We start from the raw sequence: 13,033 nt of genomic DNA on the forward strand, positions 1-13,033 counted from the left end.
TAAACACATACAAAATTATAGCACTTAGCCGCCGCAGCGAAGCGAGCTTACCGCCCATAGTGCTGATATCACACTCCTTCACACAGACTTACGATCTTTCTCACCAGCCCAGCTTGCTCCACATTGCTTTCCAGCATGGCTAGTCAACCAGAGGGCGTGGCTTACACTGTCAATGATCATCATAATGAACAGCATATACCAAACCGTCCACAGACAAGCCAGCGGAAATCCTCCTTCTCAGAAGCCCTCACCAAACTCACCTCAAATACCTTCAATAGACGGCGTACAAATACAGGCATCCCAAGCTCTACTTCTTCAATTGCCATCAACCACCATTCTCGCATACCAACTCCAGCGGGCATCGACCGTAGCACCTCATTCTTCAGCACCCTTAACACCTTTGCTTCCAAGTCCACCACATCTACGAGCGAGGAAAGCCCACAGCCACCCCTCACCAAACGCTCTCGCAAGATCTCTGAACGTTTAGCTCAGACTCCATTCTTCAGTCACCAGCATCAGCAACAGTGCGCCTTGACACCTAGAAATAACCGCGAATCAAGCGTCAAAATCGAGCAACGAGGCCTAATGCAGCCAGTTCATCCGCCGCTGCCTCGCAGCAACACGATCGGTAACCTCGGCCAAAGCCAACAGAGCTCACCTCACACGCCTGGCTTCATGCGTCCGACAACCAGCAGCGCTCGTCGTAGCAGCACAATGGGACGCAGTAATACCGCAGCACCTAGCAGCATGGCGGGGGGTAGCAGTATTGCAGTGCAATGCCAGAGGAATTCTTCTCTACGTACCATCACAGGCTCCAGCACTCCGAGCAAGACCCCAACACAGGCACGTCAAGTCCCAGCCGACGCGTTCCCCGCCCGTAACGACAGTCTCGTATCTGCTCCCAGCATGACAGACGGGCCAGGGCCAGCTTCCGAATCAGAGACTAACTCAACTGATTACAGCGATGGAGCGAATTTTCAGGTCACTAATCAGCATGCTGATGAGATAGTTATGACCAAAGAGAGCGATAACGGTAAGCCCAAGGCATCGGCTGACCACATGTATCAAATTCGCCGAGGTCCTCAAGCCAAAGACGCCAAGAGAGGCATCTTGAAGTCCAACAACAAGAACCACAATCTCAGCGAAGATCTCAGCAACCTCTACGTCGACGGCGAGGTGGATAGCAGCAAGGGGGAGCGCGATATCGATGAAATGAAGGCTCGCAGCGATCAAGGTACACTGGAGTATTCAGAACGTACAGGATCTCCTGAATCTTCGAACCCGCGTTTGGTAAGGATCTTCCCCACTCCACTCATTCTTATCCCCTTGCATCCTCTCCTCGTTGTGACCCCTCTGAAACCCCTTCCCCCTAGTTCCTCCCAGCTAATGCACCACCACCGCCAGATCCATGAAGCCCAGGCCCCCATGTGGTGGCTAGGCCGCTACACGGCCCTCTCAGACCGTTTCCGCACCAGTGCCCTTCCCTCCCCGCCCTCTTCGCCCTCCAGACCCCAATCCTCTAAAACCGAATTCTCCTCTATGAACGAATCCTCTCAAACTGGGCTTACCTCAGCCTCCAGCTCCAACGCAAACCACCCCATGCATGACACGGATCGCCGCAACCGCCGCGTCTACATCCACCTGCGCTCTCTCTGCACGACCGAGGAGGCGCGCGCCAGCTTGGACGAATTCAAGGGGATCATGGAAGCGAGGGAGAAGAAGATAACAGCGGGTTCGCAAGGCAAAACTGTGAAGGAAAAGCAGGGGTGGTTGGAGGGGTTGATGGGGAAGAAGAAAAAGGGGGAGAAGTGACGATCATGCATGGTAACAAGGAAACGGATTAGTGTTATAAGCCTCGCGGTAGTACAGGTTTCAGCGCATCTTACGACTCGACGGTGTCGTGCCGATGTTCGCGCATAGTAAGCGAGGGGGTTTCAACGCATGATACATGATACGAAGCATGCAGGTCACCGCAATGCATAATGAGAAAGGCGCGAACCGCAACGCACAACGAGATAGCTTTCTTCCATACTTACTGGTGCATTCTTAAGTCATACATTCAACCCGGAGAGACGACCACTTCATATGCTGTCATGCATACCTGTGATCTGCTCCTGCCGGCGGCTTCCTGCTTTGCTAGCCCTGCAGTCATCATTCTTGCCAGCATCTCCGGCGTCGATCTTCCAGTGGACAGCCACGATATTTGACCCGGTCCATGTAGCCTTACGCCATGGACCTGCATCGAGGCAGTTGTCTCACTGTCCGGCCCGATTTGCCTGAAGACTTGTAGATCCTTCCCACTTACGAACCTTCAACGGCATATCTTTGCCCGCCAAATGCTATGACAATTCTCTTCGTTGCAGCATGGATTCTTCCCTCTCATCCTCCTTTCCCGGACTTGTTTCTCAAATAAGCAGCCACCTGCTCATGCCTCGTGACGAAGAACTTCCTCTGCCCCTCATGCTTCCACACCAAGACACCGATCTCCTCCGCATACCGACAAGGTGCTTGGAACTCCGCCTGGCTATTGAAGTCTTTGAACAGAAACCCAACCGTCGCTTTCATTCTATCCCCTTCCAATTGCCATAGACGTATTTGATCGACCACCGTAGGCGGGAGGACGGGCTGATTCTTTGCCATCTGAGGATGCGCATGAGTAGTAAGGTAGCTAATTATTTGGTCGCTTGTGATGCCCATGCTGACAGCTCGGCGGATGGATTCGCGGGTTACTTTCCCAGCGACCATGTTGGGATAGCGAGTTATGAGGCGGGCGAAAAGCTGGAGGATGGCGATTTGGAGATTGGAAGAGGTGTAGGCGTAAACACGGTAGTTGGTTTCGATTACGATGAAGCCCCGATTGTTGTCTGCGGGGGAGGCGAAGGAAGAAGACCGTAAGCCACCGGCGTCGGAGGTGAGGGTAGTGGCCAAACGAGTTGGGTAGAAGTAGCTGGAGTCAGGAGAGGCTTGGTAGACGATGCCGAAATCACCAAGATCCTCCAGCATATTGGCTTGAGTCTGCGTGAGATTGGCTTTACTGTAGGGAAGGCCAAGTTCGAGGGAGCCGAGCATGAAAAGGAAAGCGAGGACGTCGACTTCATCCATGTTGAGCTAGTGGGCAAACGTCAACGCAATTGCTTGTGGAGAAAAAGAGTCCAGAGGATGTAGCAGGACCTACGCTTTCCGCATTTTGCAAATAGAGTATAAGCATCGTCCAGACCTGAGCATTGACTTCTTGGAGTATGAAGGCAAAGCCATCTTTTGTAATATCCACCGTCTTGCCCCTGGCTTCAACCAGTCTGCCAGATGCCAATAGTATCTTGACTCCTTGACTGAGCGTGACCCCTTCACTTGCGATATTCATGCCCGTGCTGCCGACCATGTATCCCAGAACGCCTTCCCACTGTCTTCTAGCAAACTCATCGAGGTCTGTTATCGACATAGTATCTTCCTCTGACGTGCTATATGGTACCCCAAATGAATGATGATTTCCACCTCCTGTCAACGCAAGCCGTAGAGACGCCGCAAACGGGTTCGTCAGAGCGTATGCTCGCGGCTTCCCTGGGTTCGTTGCAGCTGCTAGAATGTGGAGTCTTTCAAGAAGATTGACCGCGTTATCTCGTTCTCTTCAAGAAGTCAGATTCGTCGCAAAGAATAGTATTCTTGCGTACCGTCTCCCATCTGGGCGCACCCATGCTTCCAGATCTGTGACTGGCATAGGGTGGCTAATGTACAGCAGGGCCATTACAAAGCTCTTGGCTAAGCTTATCAGCACCAACCAGTAAGCCTTCATGTAATTTAGAGCATACCCAAATGTGGCAGCATGCGCCTGAAGATGGCGAGCGCAGTGGAGGGCTGCTTGTATAGGCGGTTAAATGTAGTACCTGGAAGACCCTCCAGGTACTCAAATGATCGAAGAGAGGACGCCGACATAGTGTCAATAGCAGACTTGAGTCGTCTCTTCGATGTCGTCAGATGTTACCTGTCTATCATGGCGGAAGCCTTGGATTGTGAGAACGGAGAAAGATTCGCAAGGGCGCTTGAGTCACCACAAATCGCAAAGGTTTTCCCCGTTGCTACCCTGCGCTCGGACCAAACTCCGCACCACGATTGACTACAATCTCTACCCTTTGAATTAGCGTGGACTGAGCTGTGCGATTTATGAGGGATGGCAGCTCTTAAATTCGTAAGATCGGTATGCAATAGCCTGCTGCGGTCTTCTAACCGTGGGCAATGAGCTGACACGAGCAAGGTGTGGGAAGCCTTTAGGCAAAACTCTGGTTTAGAACCCAGGTAACGCCGCCTTGGGAGAGCTCCCGGGGGTTCATGCTGATAGGACCCTTATGGAAGGCTGCTTGACGGAGTATGTTGTTCTAGGTTGTGCCAATTTCCTGCTCGGCTTTATGATAATTCTGTTCCCATCGGCATAAAACGAAAATAATGGCATATCTGCCTCTCTGCTGCGGTCTCCGTCGAGCACTATCTTCCTTGTCTTCATGGTTCTGCGTAGAATTCTGTCTGACTACCTGCCAGCTCCGAGTCACAGCTGCCCGACCAGGAACCGTTAACTTCGAGCTCGAAATCCAGAAGGAGCACACTGTACGATTGTTCCCAGCACTTGCCTTCCTCACTCTTCCAAACCTCCCCCACTAACACTAGCTCCCGTCAGAACCGTCTCGGCATCCTCCATGGCGGTGCAATTGCAAGCATGGGTACTCCCTCTCCAATTTCTTCCCCATGGCTTCCACTAACAGCTTCATGTGCTAGTCGACCTTGGAGGCTCATTAGCCGTTGCCTCCAAAGGGCTCTTCTCCACTGGCGTTTCCACCGACCTCAATGTCACGTACATAAACTCTGGCGGCAAGGTTGGGGATACTCTACGTGCAGAAGTCACATGCGATAAATTTGGGAAGACGTTGGCGTACACGAGTATAAGGTTCTTGAACGGCAGAGATGAGTTGGTTGCGAAGGGAAGCCATACGAAGTGAGTGATGCTTTCGGCGTTCGGAGGAAGAATGCTAATGAGCTGGTGAATGGGTAGATATGTGGCACTGGCATGGAAGGATGAGAACAACATTGTAGAAGAATTGTCCCCCCGAAAAGGATGATTGAGACAACGGTCTTGATTGTTTATTCCAGCTATTCTTGGAGATGTGTCGGAGTACAGTAGTAGCAAACGTGCCTTCCCCTTCTAGCTTCCATAAAGGCGCCTAAGACCCACGGTGCCTTTCTTGGTTGAATGGCAGTTATGGGCCCGGTTGCTATCGCTCATTCGAAACTTCAGCCGCTGGTGGGGCATGAAGTCTCAAATTTTTGGTTCAAGAAGGGCTTCCCTGGCGTAACGTGCCCACTCCTTTTTCTCGTCCAAAGTCCAGCGGTATTCTGCCTCGTGATTTTTCCAGTACGGTGAGGTGGTACCAATGTGCTGTTCCTCGGTTCCCTGGTCACTGATCACCATCGTCGCGGTCTTCAGCGGCAGCTTCTTGAGCGCGAGGACATGAGAGATGACATTGTTTGACCAGCTTGTTCCTTCTTTTCTCAATTCTGCCTGATTTCGGGGCCCTAGGCAGAAATGCCAGGCGCACCAATCAACGTCAATGCTGATGTTTTGAAGCCCCTTGAGCAGCTTTGCGCCAGTCGAGACTGCCCTTCCCCACGAATTCTCAAAGGTAGTCTCATAAACCATCTCAAGGAATAGGCTGCGGACCGCCAGATGGTTGTCATTGCTGCCTTGTGCCAGCGATACAACAAATTTTTGAAGCGTCTCTGGGTCGTTACACGAGAAAGTATTTGTCGCATGTGGGATATGATGAGCTTCATTGTATATCTGGCGGCAGCATCGCAATAGACTTAGGCTCAAAACCTTTGGTCCCTCTTCCCTATCAAGGAAGGTCGCGCCCTTCTGAAAGCGACAGCAGTCATGGCGGCCCTCGTTTGCTGGGGCGTACCACTGGTGGGTACTTTCACCGTCGAAGTTCTCCTGGGCCTCTTCCTCCGAGATCGAGGCGCGACAGATGGTGTTCTTGAACGTAGCCGTTCCCTTATCGGAGTTCTGGATGATGTGAACAAGATTGTCGCCGAACGTGGATCTGTAGATGAGGTTTTTGACCTCTAGCGGGAGCCTCAAGAGGGGCGATGAGGCGTTGTGCTGGGCACTAGAAAGGTCAGCTTCAGATCCGTACATCAAGTATGTAACCATAACTGACATAGCTGACTTGGCTATCGGATTGATATCGACGACACGGTCGACGTGAGTGCCGTTGCGTAGTTTCATCTTGGGTAATCAGTGCACAGGACTCAGACCTTTGCCGACCAGAGGTGTAGGAAAGGAAGACGCGAGATGTTTAAGTGGTTGCGGTTCACAGCCCGCCAAGTGTTGTTGTGTCGACTGATTGGGCGTTTGAATGAAGTGCGGTACGTCATTTGGTGTTAACAAAGTGAGCCTGGATAATGTTGTGGGCAGTCCTTAGTGCGATTACTTCCTTCAGAGAATTAGAGGGTCTTTTACAAGTGAGTCTTTTGTATTTGTGTGCTCTCTCTAAAGCAGTTCATATTCCCTCAGTGTAATCCCTCGCATGTCGTACACATTGAGCAAACTAGAACTGCCACCTTCCCCCATGTCACAGCTGTCGCACCCTCTTCCTCCGGAATCCCAGCTTTCAATCGGCTTGCTCTTTGCCGGAAGACTCTAACCCAAGCACCATCTTTCCAGCTACCGTGTCCTTTTCGACCGCCGTGGTTGAGGGTGTAGCGTGCTGATTGTCCTTTTGAAGGATAATATCCTTAATATAGCGCGCCCAGACCTTTTTCTCTGCAAGTGTCCAGCGATACTGGGGTATCAGGTCAGCGCTCATTTTCGCACGCCGGTCCCAAAGGATCTCCGCGTCACTGATCACAAAAGTTGCCCGGCTCAGCGGTAGCTTCCGAAGTTCTAGAAGAGCAGACATGAGATAATTTCCCGAACGGTGACGAGCCTCGAACTCTGCTGGTGTCCGACATCCGATAACCCCCGCGTGATACCACTGATTCAAGTTGATAGAGATTCGCTGCACAGCTGGGAGGCGTGGAATTAGATACTGTGTGATTGCCACCTGCCAAAGTCGCTCTTCGTTGAAGGCGCGGGCTGTGATATCAAGATATACACGGCGAATCTCCAAATGCTGTCCAGATCCTAAGTTTTTCAGATGGTTGCTGAACCGGTCAAGAATGCTTGTTTTGCTGAAACCGAACGTGTTTGTAGAGTACGGAATGTGCCGTGCTTCGTTATAAACTTGACGGCACGTTGCGAGAAAGCTTGTACTAATCTTTTCAATATGCTCTGAGTTGGTAAAGCATCCACTGTGGCGAGTTTCAACAGCGCCCACAAACCACTGAGCTGTGGTGTCGGCATTGAACAGATCATCGGCAGCTTGTTCTGATAACCCTGCTTGACAAATTTCATGTGTGAATTGGAGCGTGTCGCCAATCCAGCATTGGTCGAGATGAAGGAGCTGGCCACCACAAAGGAGCTCGTAAATTTTGTTCTTGATCTCTGGCGGTAGTTTGAGCAGAGAGGTCGAAGAGTTATGTTGAGCGCTATCTGAAGTTAGCACGCATGACTGTCTTGATAGTTTGGAAGTCTGACATGGCCGTGGTAGCGTTCGGATTCAAAGCTAGCTGCACATCGTCGTGGGTACGGCTCCCCAACTTCATCATACTGTCCGCCCTTGTCATGTTGGTCACATTGAGTTGCAGTGTGTATGGACTAGTGCCCTTTGTGTATAGGCACCGCATATTGTCGAAGTTTGTGACTGTGGTCACATTGAATTGTAGTGTATATAGGTAGGAAGCAGTGTCGCGACAGTCCAAATATTGACTGCTACGACTAGTTTCTTGGCAGTAGAACGGAATAGTAGACAACACTTGAAGTCGATCTACTCGTATATTTTCTTGCATTATCGATAAAGGAAGCTGTATTTGGACTACTGTTGACTCAGGCTCTGTATGCAATTCTAGGGAATAGTACTGCGAACCTCCCATATTCCAGGGTGCACACCTCTCATACTTAAAACCTGACCTAAACGATCGTTCTGCAGTTTGCGTGCATGGCTTACAATCAGTGGCTTTAGTAACTCCTACGAGGTTTGAAAGGGTACTCGTTCAGTCGTACTATTTGGGTGGTCATGCTAGGGTCAGGCCCAGATAGGGGATATATACCTCATCGATACCAGAGTGTGGCAGTCTTAGTGAGGTATACGCCTACATGAATTGGATCGTAAGATTCTGAGACTAGGTTTCACACGGTAGTTGTAGTAGGCGAAATTTACTGGAGGCGGATGAAGTAAATGGTTGCTTCAGCAGTCAGGCCTGGAGAAAATCACCAGCGAAAAGGCGTCTTCTTAGCTCCTATACTCTTCATTGCTTGATCTCACATACGCAGAGCTTGGAACTTGACGAGGGGACTGAGTCACTACATTACTGGAATAGTCTACTGTAAGCTTGAGCAAGAGATCTTAGCCGTGTAGCAACTCGGTGTATGTGAGTTCAATTGGATGTAGTTGCTTCGAACCTTCACTTGACCGCCATAAAATACACATGTGTGGTATCTTGAATCTCAACATCACAGTCCTGCTGGTTTTCCCATTAATTTTTCTTCTTCACATCTCCTCGCGCAAGCAAGGCGTCCCTAACTTCCTTCGAGAATTCCTGCTTTTGCCTCAAAGTCCAGCGGTACTGCTGCTCCATCTGATCATAAAAGTTCGCATAGTGAGGGTTCAGCGGCTTCAAGAACATTCCATCATCGATGACCAGAGTCGCTTCCTTCAGTGGCAGCTTGCTGAGTTTCTTGAACATCTTGCCCTGACGTTCCGTCATCTCAGATCCCTCATAGGCGCAGACATCGACAGAGCATGTACAATAAACCTGTGTCAAGCTGAGGTAGAGATGCCGGACAGATTTGAGACGCTTAAGTACCGCCTTGTTGATTTTTTCGGACCAGGCATCTACGCTGCTAACATGGGTGACACTGACGTCAAGGTGAAGACTTCGGATAGCGAGGTTCTGCTTATTCTGGAAGCGGCCTCTCACGAAGCGCTCAAGAATATCGTGGCAGTTGATAGCGAATGTGTTGTTCCTATAGTGGATCCTACTGGCCTCCATGTAAATTTGACGGCAGGAGCGAAGTAGAGTCAAGCTGAGCTGGTTGCGCTTGGGACCTTTCTCCTGCTCTGGTGGAGGTTTGTAACAGTCCCTATGTCGATCTTCAACTGAAGCAATGTTCCAGGCTACATCCGAATCTGCGGAGTCAAAGTCCTTCTGGATCTGCTCTTCGGAGGTAGGCTCGATACATATGGCGTGGGTGAGGTTCACGGACCAATCGCCATGAGCGTGGTTGTAGTCATTGTCATTTTGGAGTATGTGCACCATTTGCCCTCCACAGACGAAGTAGTAAATGCGGTTTTTGATCTCTTGTGGTAGCATCAGGAGAGGGGAGGACGCGTTGTGCTCAGCGCTGTAAAGGTTAGCAAGTTGCGTGAACGCGTGAGAAGTGAGCTTACATCGCTTGAGATACCTTGGTATTCTGCGCGATGCCGCCGTTGACAACTTGCACAACTTGGGCTCCACTACGCAGCTTCATGTTCTGAGGGAGATGTTAGTATACTTGTGGGCTTATGAATGAAGAGAAGAGGTCTGAAGACGATGTTTTCAGAGAGGTTGGATGTTGACGGAATTGGCGAGAAGTAAGGAAGGAAAAGGAAAGCGCGAGTTGCTACAGACGCTAAATACCCGAGAAGAAGTGTTAGGTCAGTGTTATGTCAAAATATTTCGAGTATATGGATGGAAGTATTCTAGACACAAAGATGTTGCTGGAAGTGTAGTTTTATCTGACCTACTCCCTGCACAGATGGTGTACCTTCTCGTATGTTCCTGTTTCTGGAGATTCGTCTTCAAGAGTGCTGAACCGTTCTTCCCGGCGTCGGGTGACTGCCCAGTCCTCATCCGCCACAATCACCACCAATGTTTTCAACGGCAAAAAGCGTAGCTGGTATGGTTCCCGACTAAATGGAATGTTGAGCTCATAATCGCGCTATATTGAATAACTAAGTAGGCCGGGTCAGCGATGTCCAGGTTCAGGTTGATGCATAGGCTCTGGACAGTTCGTAGGTAGATTGGAATGTGTCTGATGGCTATGTTCCATTCGTCGTGGTCGCTGCCGTGACGGAGCTGGATGCTGAGATGAAGGCTGCGAGTTGCAAAGCGTGGGTTGGCCGAGGACTTGAGAAGCGAGCTCGCGAAAAGCGGAAGAGCAGGTGGATTCCGGAAGAAAAATGTATTCGAGAAATAGAGAACGTCCTTGACTTCATGATAGATTTGGCGGCAAGTTTGTAGAATAGGAAGGCTAAAACTCTCCTGGCACTCGTGATGTCGACTACCATCTTGGCTCGATCTACTACGAAAACCATGGGTCTTATCGGGCTCCTCAAATGATTCCGGATGTGTTGCATAGAAGTGTTCCTGGGCTTTGTGTCTCAGATATTCGTGCGGAGCATAGAATGGTATCATTGGAACGCTTGCCTCGGTAGATGTGAATGAAATGACCACCAATAATATAACCAAAACTCATGTTTCTGACTGCCGAAGACGACTGGATGAGCGGCGATGATGCATTATGTTCAGTGCTGTCTTGGTATTAAGTCGTGTTGCGGTAGTGACACCTTTTGATAGCATTTACATTTCTTGAGTTGCCAAGTTCAAAGACTCAATCTCTTTTGACAATTTTCCATTGCGAATCTTCATGATGATGCACCAACAGCTGTATGAACGCGTGTACAACCACTGGGAAAGTTGAATATGGGATCTGGGGTTACACTGGTCATAGGAGTGCTCCGTATTCAGGTGCCCCAAGGACTGTCCAAAGATATGATCCAGGGGAAACATTGAGGCAAGGGATTCGCGCTTACCTGTGTCGAAAAATCCTTTATGGAGATATCGAACATAGCGAGCTTCGGCATATAAATAATCAGCAGACAGTTGGTGGGAATGGCAATAATAGCATGTAGATGGCTTGACCCAACGAAGTATGCCTGTTGAACGTGCTGATTGTCCAGATGTATAGGGTAAATGACCCATGTATACCTCTGACCCCTGGAGTTTCCTTGCTCCGTGCAATGCTAATGGCAAACCCTCCTTCCACCTTTTGTCTCCTCTGGAATACACCACGGTGATTCCCCAACTATCAAGACCCATACTTCATTTCTTTGAAAGGATATTTGATCGAATCATCCTTCCTCAAGTACATCTTCTTTCGCTTCTTTGTGACCTGGTGCTCGACAAAGACTTCCTTCGCATGCTGCGCCATAAACTTCCGAATGAATCTTGGATCCCATAGCTCGCTCGCCACACCGAGATCCTTGCAGCAGCGTCTAAGAGCTGTAGACTTGCATCCTTCGACTGCGGTGGGAATGCCTTCCGGCGAGAAGTAATCTTGCTCCCCGCGAGCGACGGATACGAGCCTGTAGAGAAGATGATCAGTAGAGTATCAAGCCAAGTATCGGAAAAGAGTGTGACATTTGAACTGTACCTTCCTAGTGCAACGAGAGCGTACTCCCTTGTCACAGCCTTCGCTGTCACGATGGTCTCTCCTCTCGGCGCCAAGCCCCATCCTCCTGGCCCAAAAGCCTGATTCAAAATCCTTCTATATTTGATCTCTGGAAGGTATATGATGCCATCCGGCTTGACCTCGATCTCATCTGGCTCTATAGGCGCAAGCAGCGCCTTTGCGGCTTCAGGCGAGAAAGCTTCACTGGAGAGACCGTGGAACGAGCGCGTCCAATCGACTTGGCGAGCGCCTTCGTCTAGAAAAACGTTTTGGTCATTGAGGCCGGAAGTCAGATCGCGTGTGTCGGGCAAAATTGATTCTGGAGGCTGAGGTTGTTGGGCATCGAGAGAGGTCGGTCTTGAGGCTGGCGAAGCTGCTTCTTGTTGGGCCCGGTAGACCCTCGTTGAGGTAAAAGCTCGTTTAGTTTCAGCCTGTCTTGTAGATCGTCGTGCAGCGTCTTCTCTACTAGAGTGGAGAGGATTTGAGGTTTCGCGTAAGGGGCTGGAGAAGTCTTGCGGGAGATGACGAGGTTTGCCTTTGCGCGGCAGTGCTGTCGTGAAGCTAACAGCAAAAGTACGCGACGTCCTTGAAATTTGTAGACACCAGGAAGCCCTCTGGAGGGTAAGGGTAGCCATGGAATTGGCTGTTTGGAGACGGAGGCAGGATTTTGAGGTTGGAGATAGTCGAGCTTGAACCCTGTCTTGGCGCACGCCAGGCGTTTTTGGGACGGGTGGCGAAATCTACAGAAATCTGATCACATGATGCGCTCTTGAACGCCGGCAGACACCATACTCCAACGAGTGTTCTGGTCTATTGATTGGGAAGAAATGATTTTGTTATTATAAGTACAGCGGCTGTGGTTTCCGCCAGATACCGCCGATCTAATCATATCGAAGCCGGCAATTGCGAAGTCAGTCTTGAGCGTCCTTCGTCTCTGTCCTCTGATCGTTCCCCTGCCTCTTCCAGCATTCTCTGAAGATTTCCATCTATATGTATACAGACCGGATCAGCAAGCTTCTCCTAAATGGTTTCGTTGGCTAGATGATTGGAATCCTTTGATGAAAGGCTACTCGAGCAGCAGAAACTTACCTCCTTCCTGCAGGTCCTCCAGTCCTTTTTATCGAAGTAGCAGTCATTCATCTTCGCTTGTTCAGCTTCAACGAGTCAGCCGCAAGGATAACGGGCATCGAGGGAGAGTCAGATTGCATCTGCTGTACCTGAGCAACCTGTGCTGAATATTCTCGTGTCCCTGACCGCCACAATCAGTGTTGGATCTTTGGAGCTTTGGAGCTTTGGATCTCTGGATTCTCAATATTTACCACTCATCTGGCTCGTCATCTTCTTCTAATCCCTGCGTCTCTTTGGTCTTTTCGGAGCTTGACATCGGATCTTCAAAGTACAGTGCTGCGGTTGAAGATTTGACTTTCACGATCGGGAGAAAACCTTGGCTCAGTGATA

The 13,033-nt window shown here is 50.1% G+C and overlaps 7 protein-coding genes across 7 annotated transcripts; 2 read left to right on the forward strand and 5 right to left on the reverse strand.

Moving 5' to 3' along the window:
• Positions 1 to 135: 135 nt before the first annotated feature.
• On the forward strand, positions 136 to 1,812 carry HO133_001820 (uncharacterized protein; the record flags this gene model as incomplete). Its single annotated transcript, XM_037292748.1, has 1 exon — positions 136 to 1,812. The coding sequence occupies one exon, from the start codon at positions 136 to 138 to the stop codon at positions 1,810 to 1,812; it is 1,677 nt and encodes a 558-aa protein (XP_037151287.1).
• Positions 1,813 to 2,379: 567 nt separating this feature from the next.
• Positions 2,380 to 3,930, reverse strand: HO133_001821 (uncharacterized protein; the record flags this gene model as incomplete). The annotated part of the gene is made up of 4 exons (XM_037292749.1): positions 2,380 to 3,108; positions 3,176 to 3,623; positions 3,669 to 3,756; positions 3,807 to 3,930. The coding sequence occupies 4 exons, from the start codon at positions 3,928 to 3,930 to the stop codon at positions 2,380 to 2,382; spliced, it is 1,389 nt and encodes a 462-aa protein (XP_037151288.1).
• A 775-nt stretch (positions 3,931 to 4,705) lies between these two features.
• On the forward strand, positions 4,706 to 5,105 carry HO133_001822 (uncharacterized protein; the record flags this gene model as incomplete). The annotated part of the gene is made up of 3 exons (XM_037292750.1): positions 4,706 to 4,709; positions 4,765 to 4,981; positions 5,039 to 5,105. 3 exons carry the CDS (start codon positions 4,706 to 4,708, stop codon positions 5,103 to 5,105), a joined length of 288 nt encoding a protein of 95 aa, XP_037151289.1.
• Positions 5,106 to 5,302: 197 nt separating this feature from the next.
• On the reverse strand, positions 5,303 to 6,271 carry HO133_001823 (uncharacterized protein; the record flags this gene model as incomplete). The annotated part of the gene is made up of 1 exon (XM_037292751.1): positions 5,303 to 6,271. The coding sequence occupies one exon, from the start codon at positions 6,269 to 6,271 to the stop codon at positions 5,303 to 5,305; it is 969 nt and encodes a 322-aa protein (XP_037151290.1).
• Positions 6,272 to 6,656: 385 nt separating this feature from the next.
• On the reverse strand, positions 6,657 to 7,710 carry HO133_001824 (uncharacterized protein; the record flags this gene model as incomplete). Its single annotated transcript, XM_037292752.1, has 2 exons — positions 6,657 to 7,572; positions 7,622 to 7,710. 2 exons carry the CDS (start codon positions 7,708 to 7,710, stop codon positions 6,657 to 6,659), a joined length of 1,005 nt encoding a protein of 334 aa, XP_037151291.1.
• A 909-nt stretch (positions 7,711 to 8,619) lies between these two features.
• Positions 8,620 to 10,773, reverse strand: HO133_001825 (uncharacterized protein; the record flags this gene model as incomplete). The annotated part of the gene is made up of 4 exons (XM_037292753.1): positions 8,620 to 9,487; positions 9,534 to 9,616; positions 9,890 to 10,034; positions 10,709 to 10,773. The coding sequence occupies 4 exons, from the start codon at positions 10,771 to 10,773 to the stop codon at positions 8,620 to 8,622; spliced, it is 1,161 nt and encodes a 386-aa protein (XP_037151292.1).
• A 439-nt stretch (positions 10,774 to 11,212) lies between these two features.
• HO133_001826 (uncharacterized protein) lies at positions 11,213 to 12,959 on the reverse strand (the record flags this gene model as incomplete). Its single annotated transcript, XM_037292754.1, has 5 exons — positions 11,213 to 11,489; positions 11,558 to 12,315; positions 12,665 to 12,729; positions 12,793 to 12,824; positions 12,895 to 12,959. The coding sequence occupies 5 exons, from the start codon at positions 12,957 to 12,959 to the stop codon at positions 11,213 to 11,215; spliced, it is 1,197 nt and encodes a 398-aa protein (XP_037151293.1).
• Between the last annotated feature and the right edge of the window lie 74 nt (positions 12,960 to 13,033).

This window comes from Letharia lupina (genome assembly GCF_014066315.1).
Source record: "Letharia lupina isolate WasteWater1 chromosome Unknown contig_13, whole genome shotgun sequence".
In the NCBI taxonomy this organism is placed as follows: Eukaryota; Fungi; Ascomycota; class Lecanoromycetes; order Lecanorales; family Parmeliaceae; genus Letharia; species Letharia lupina.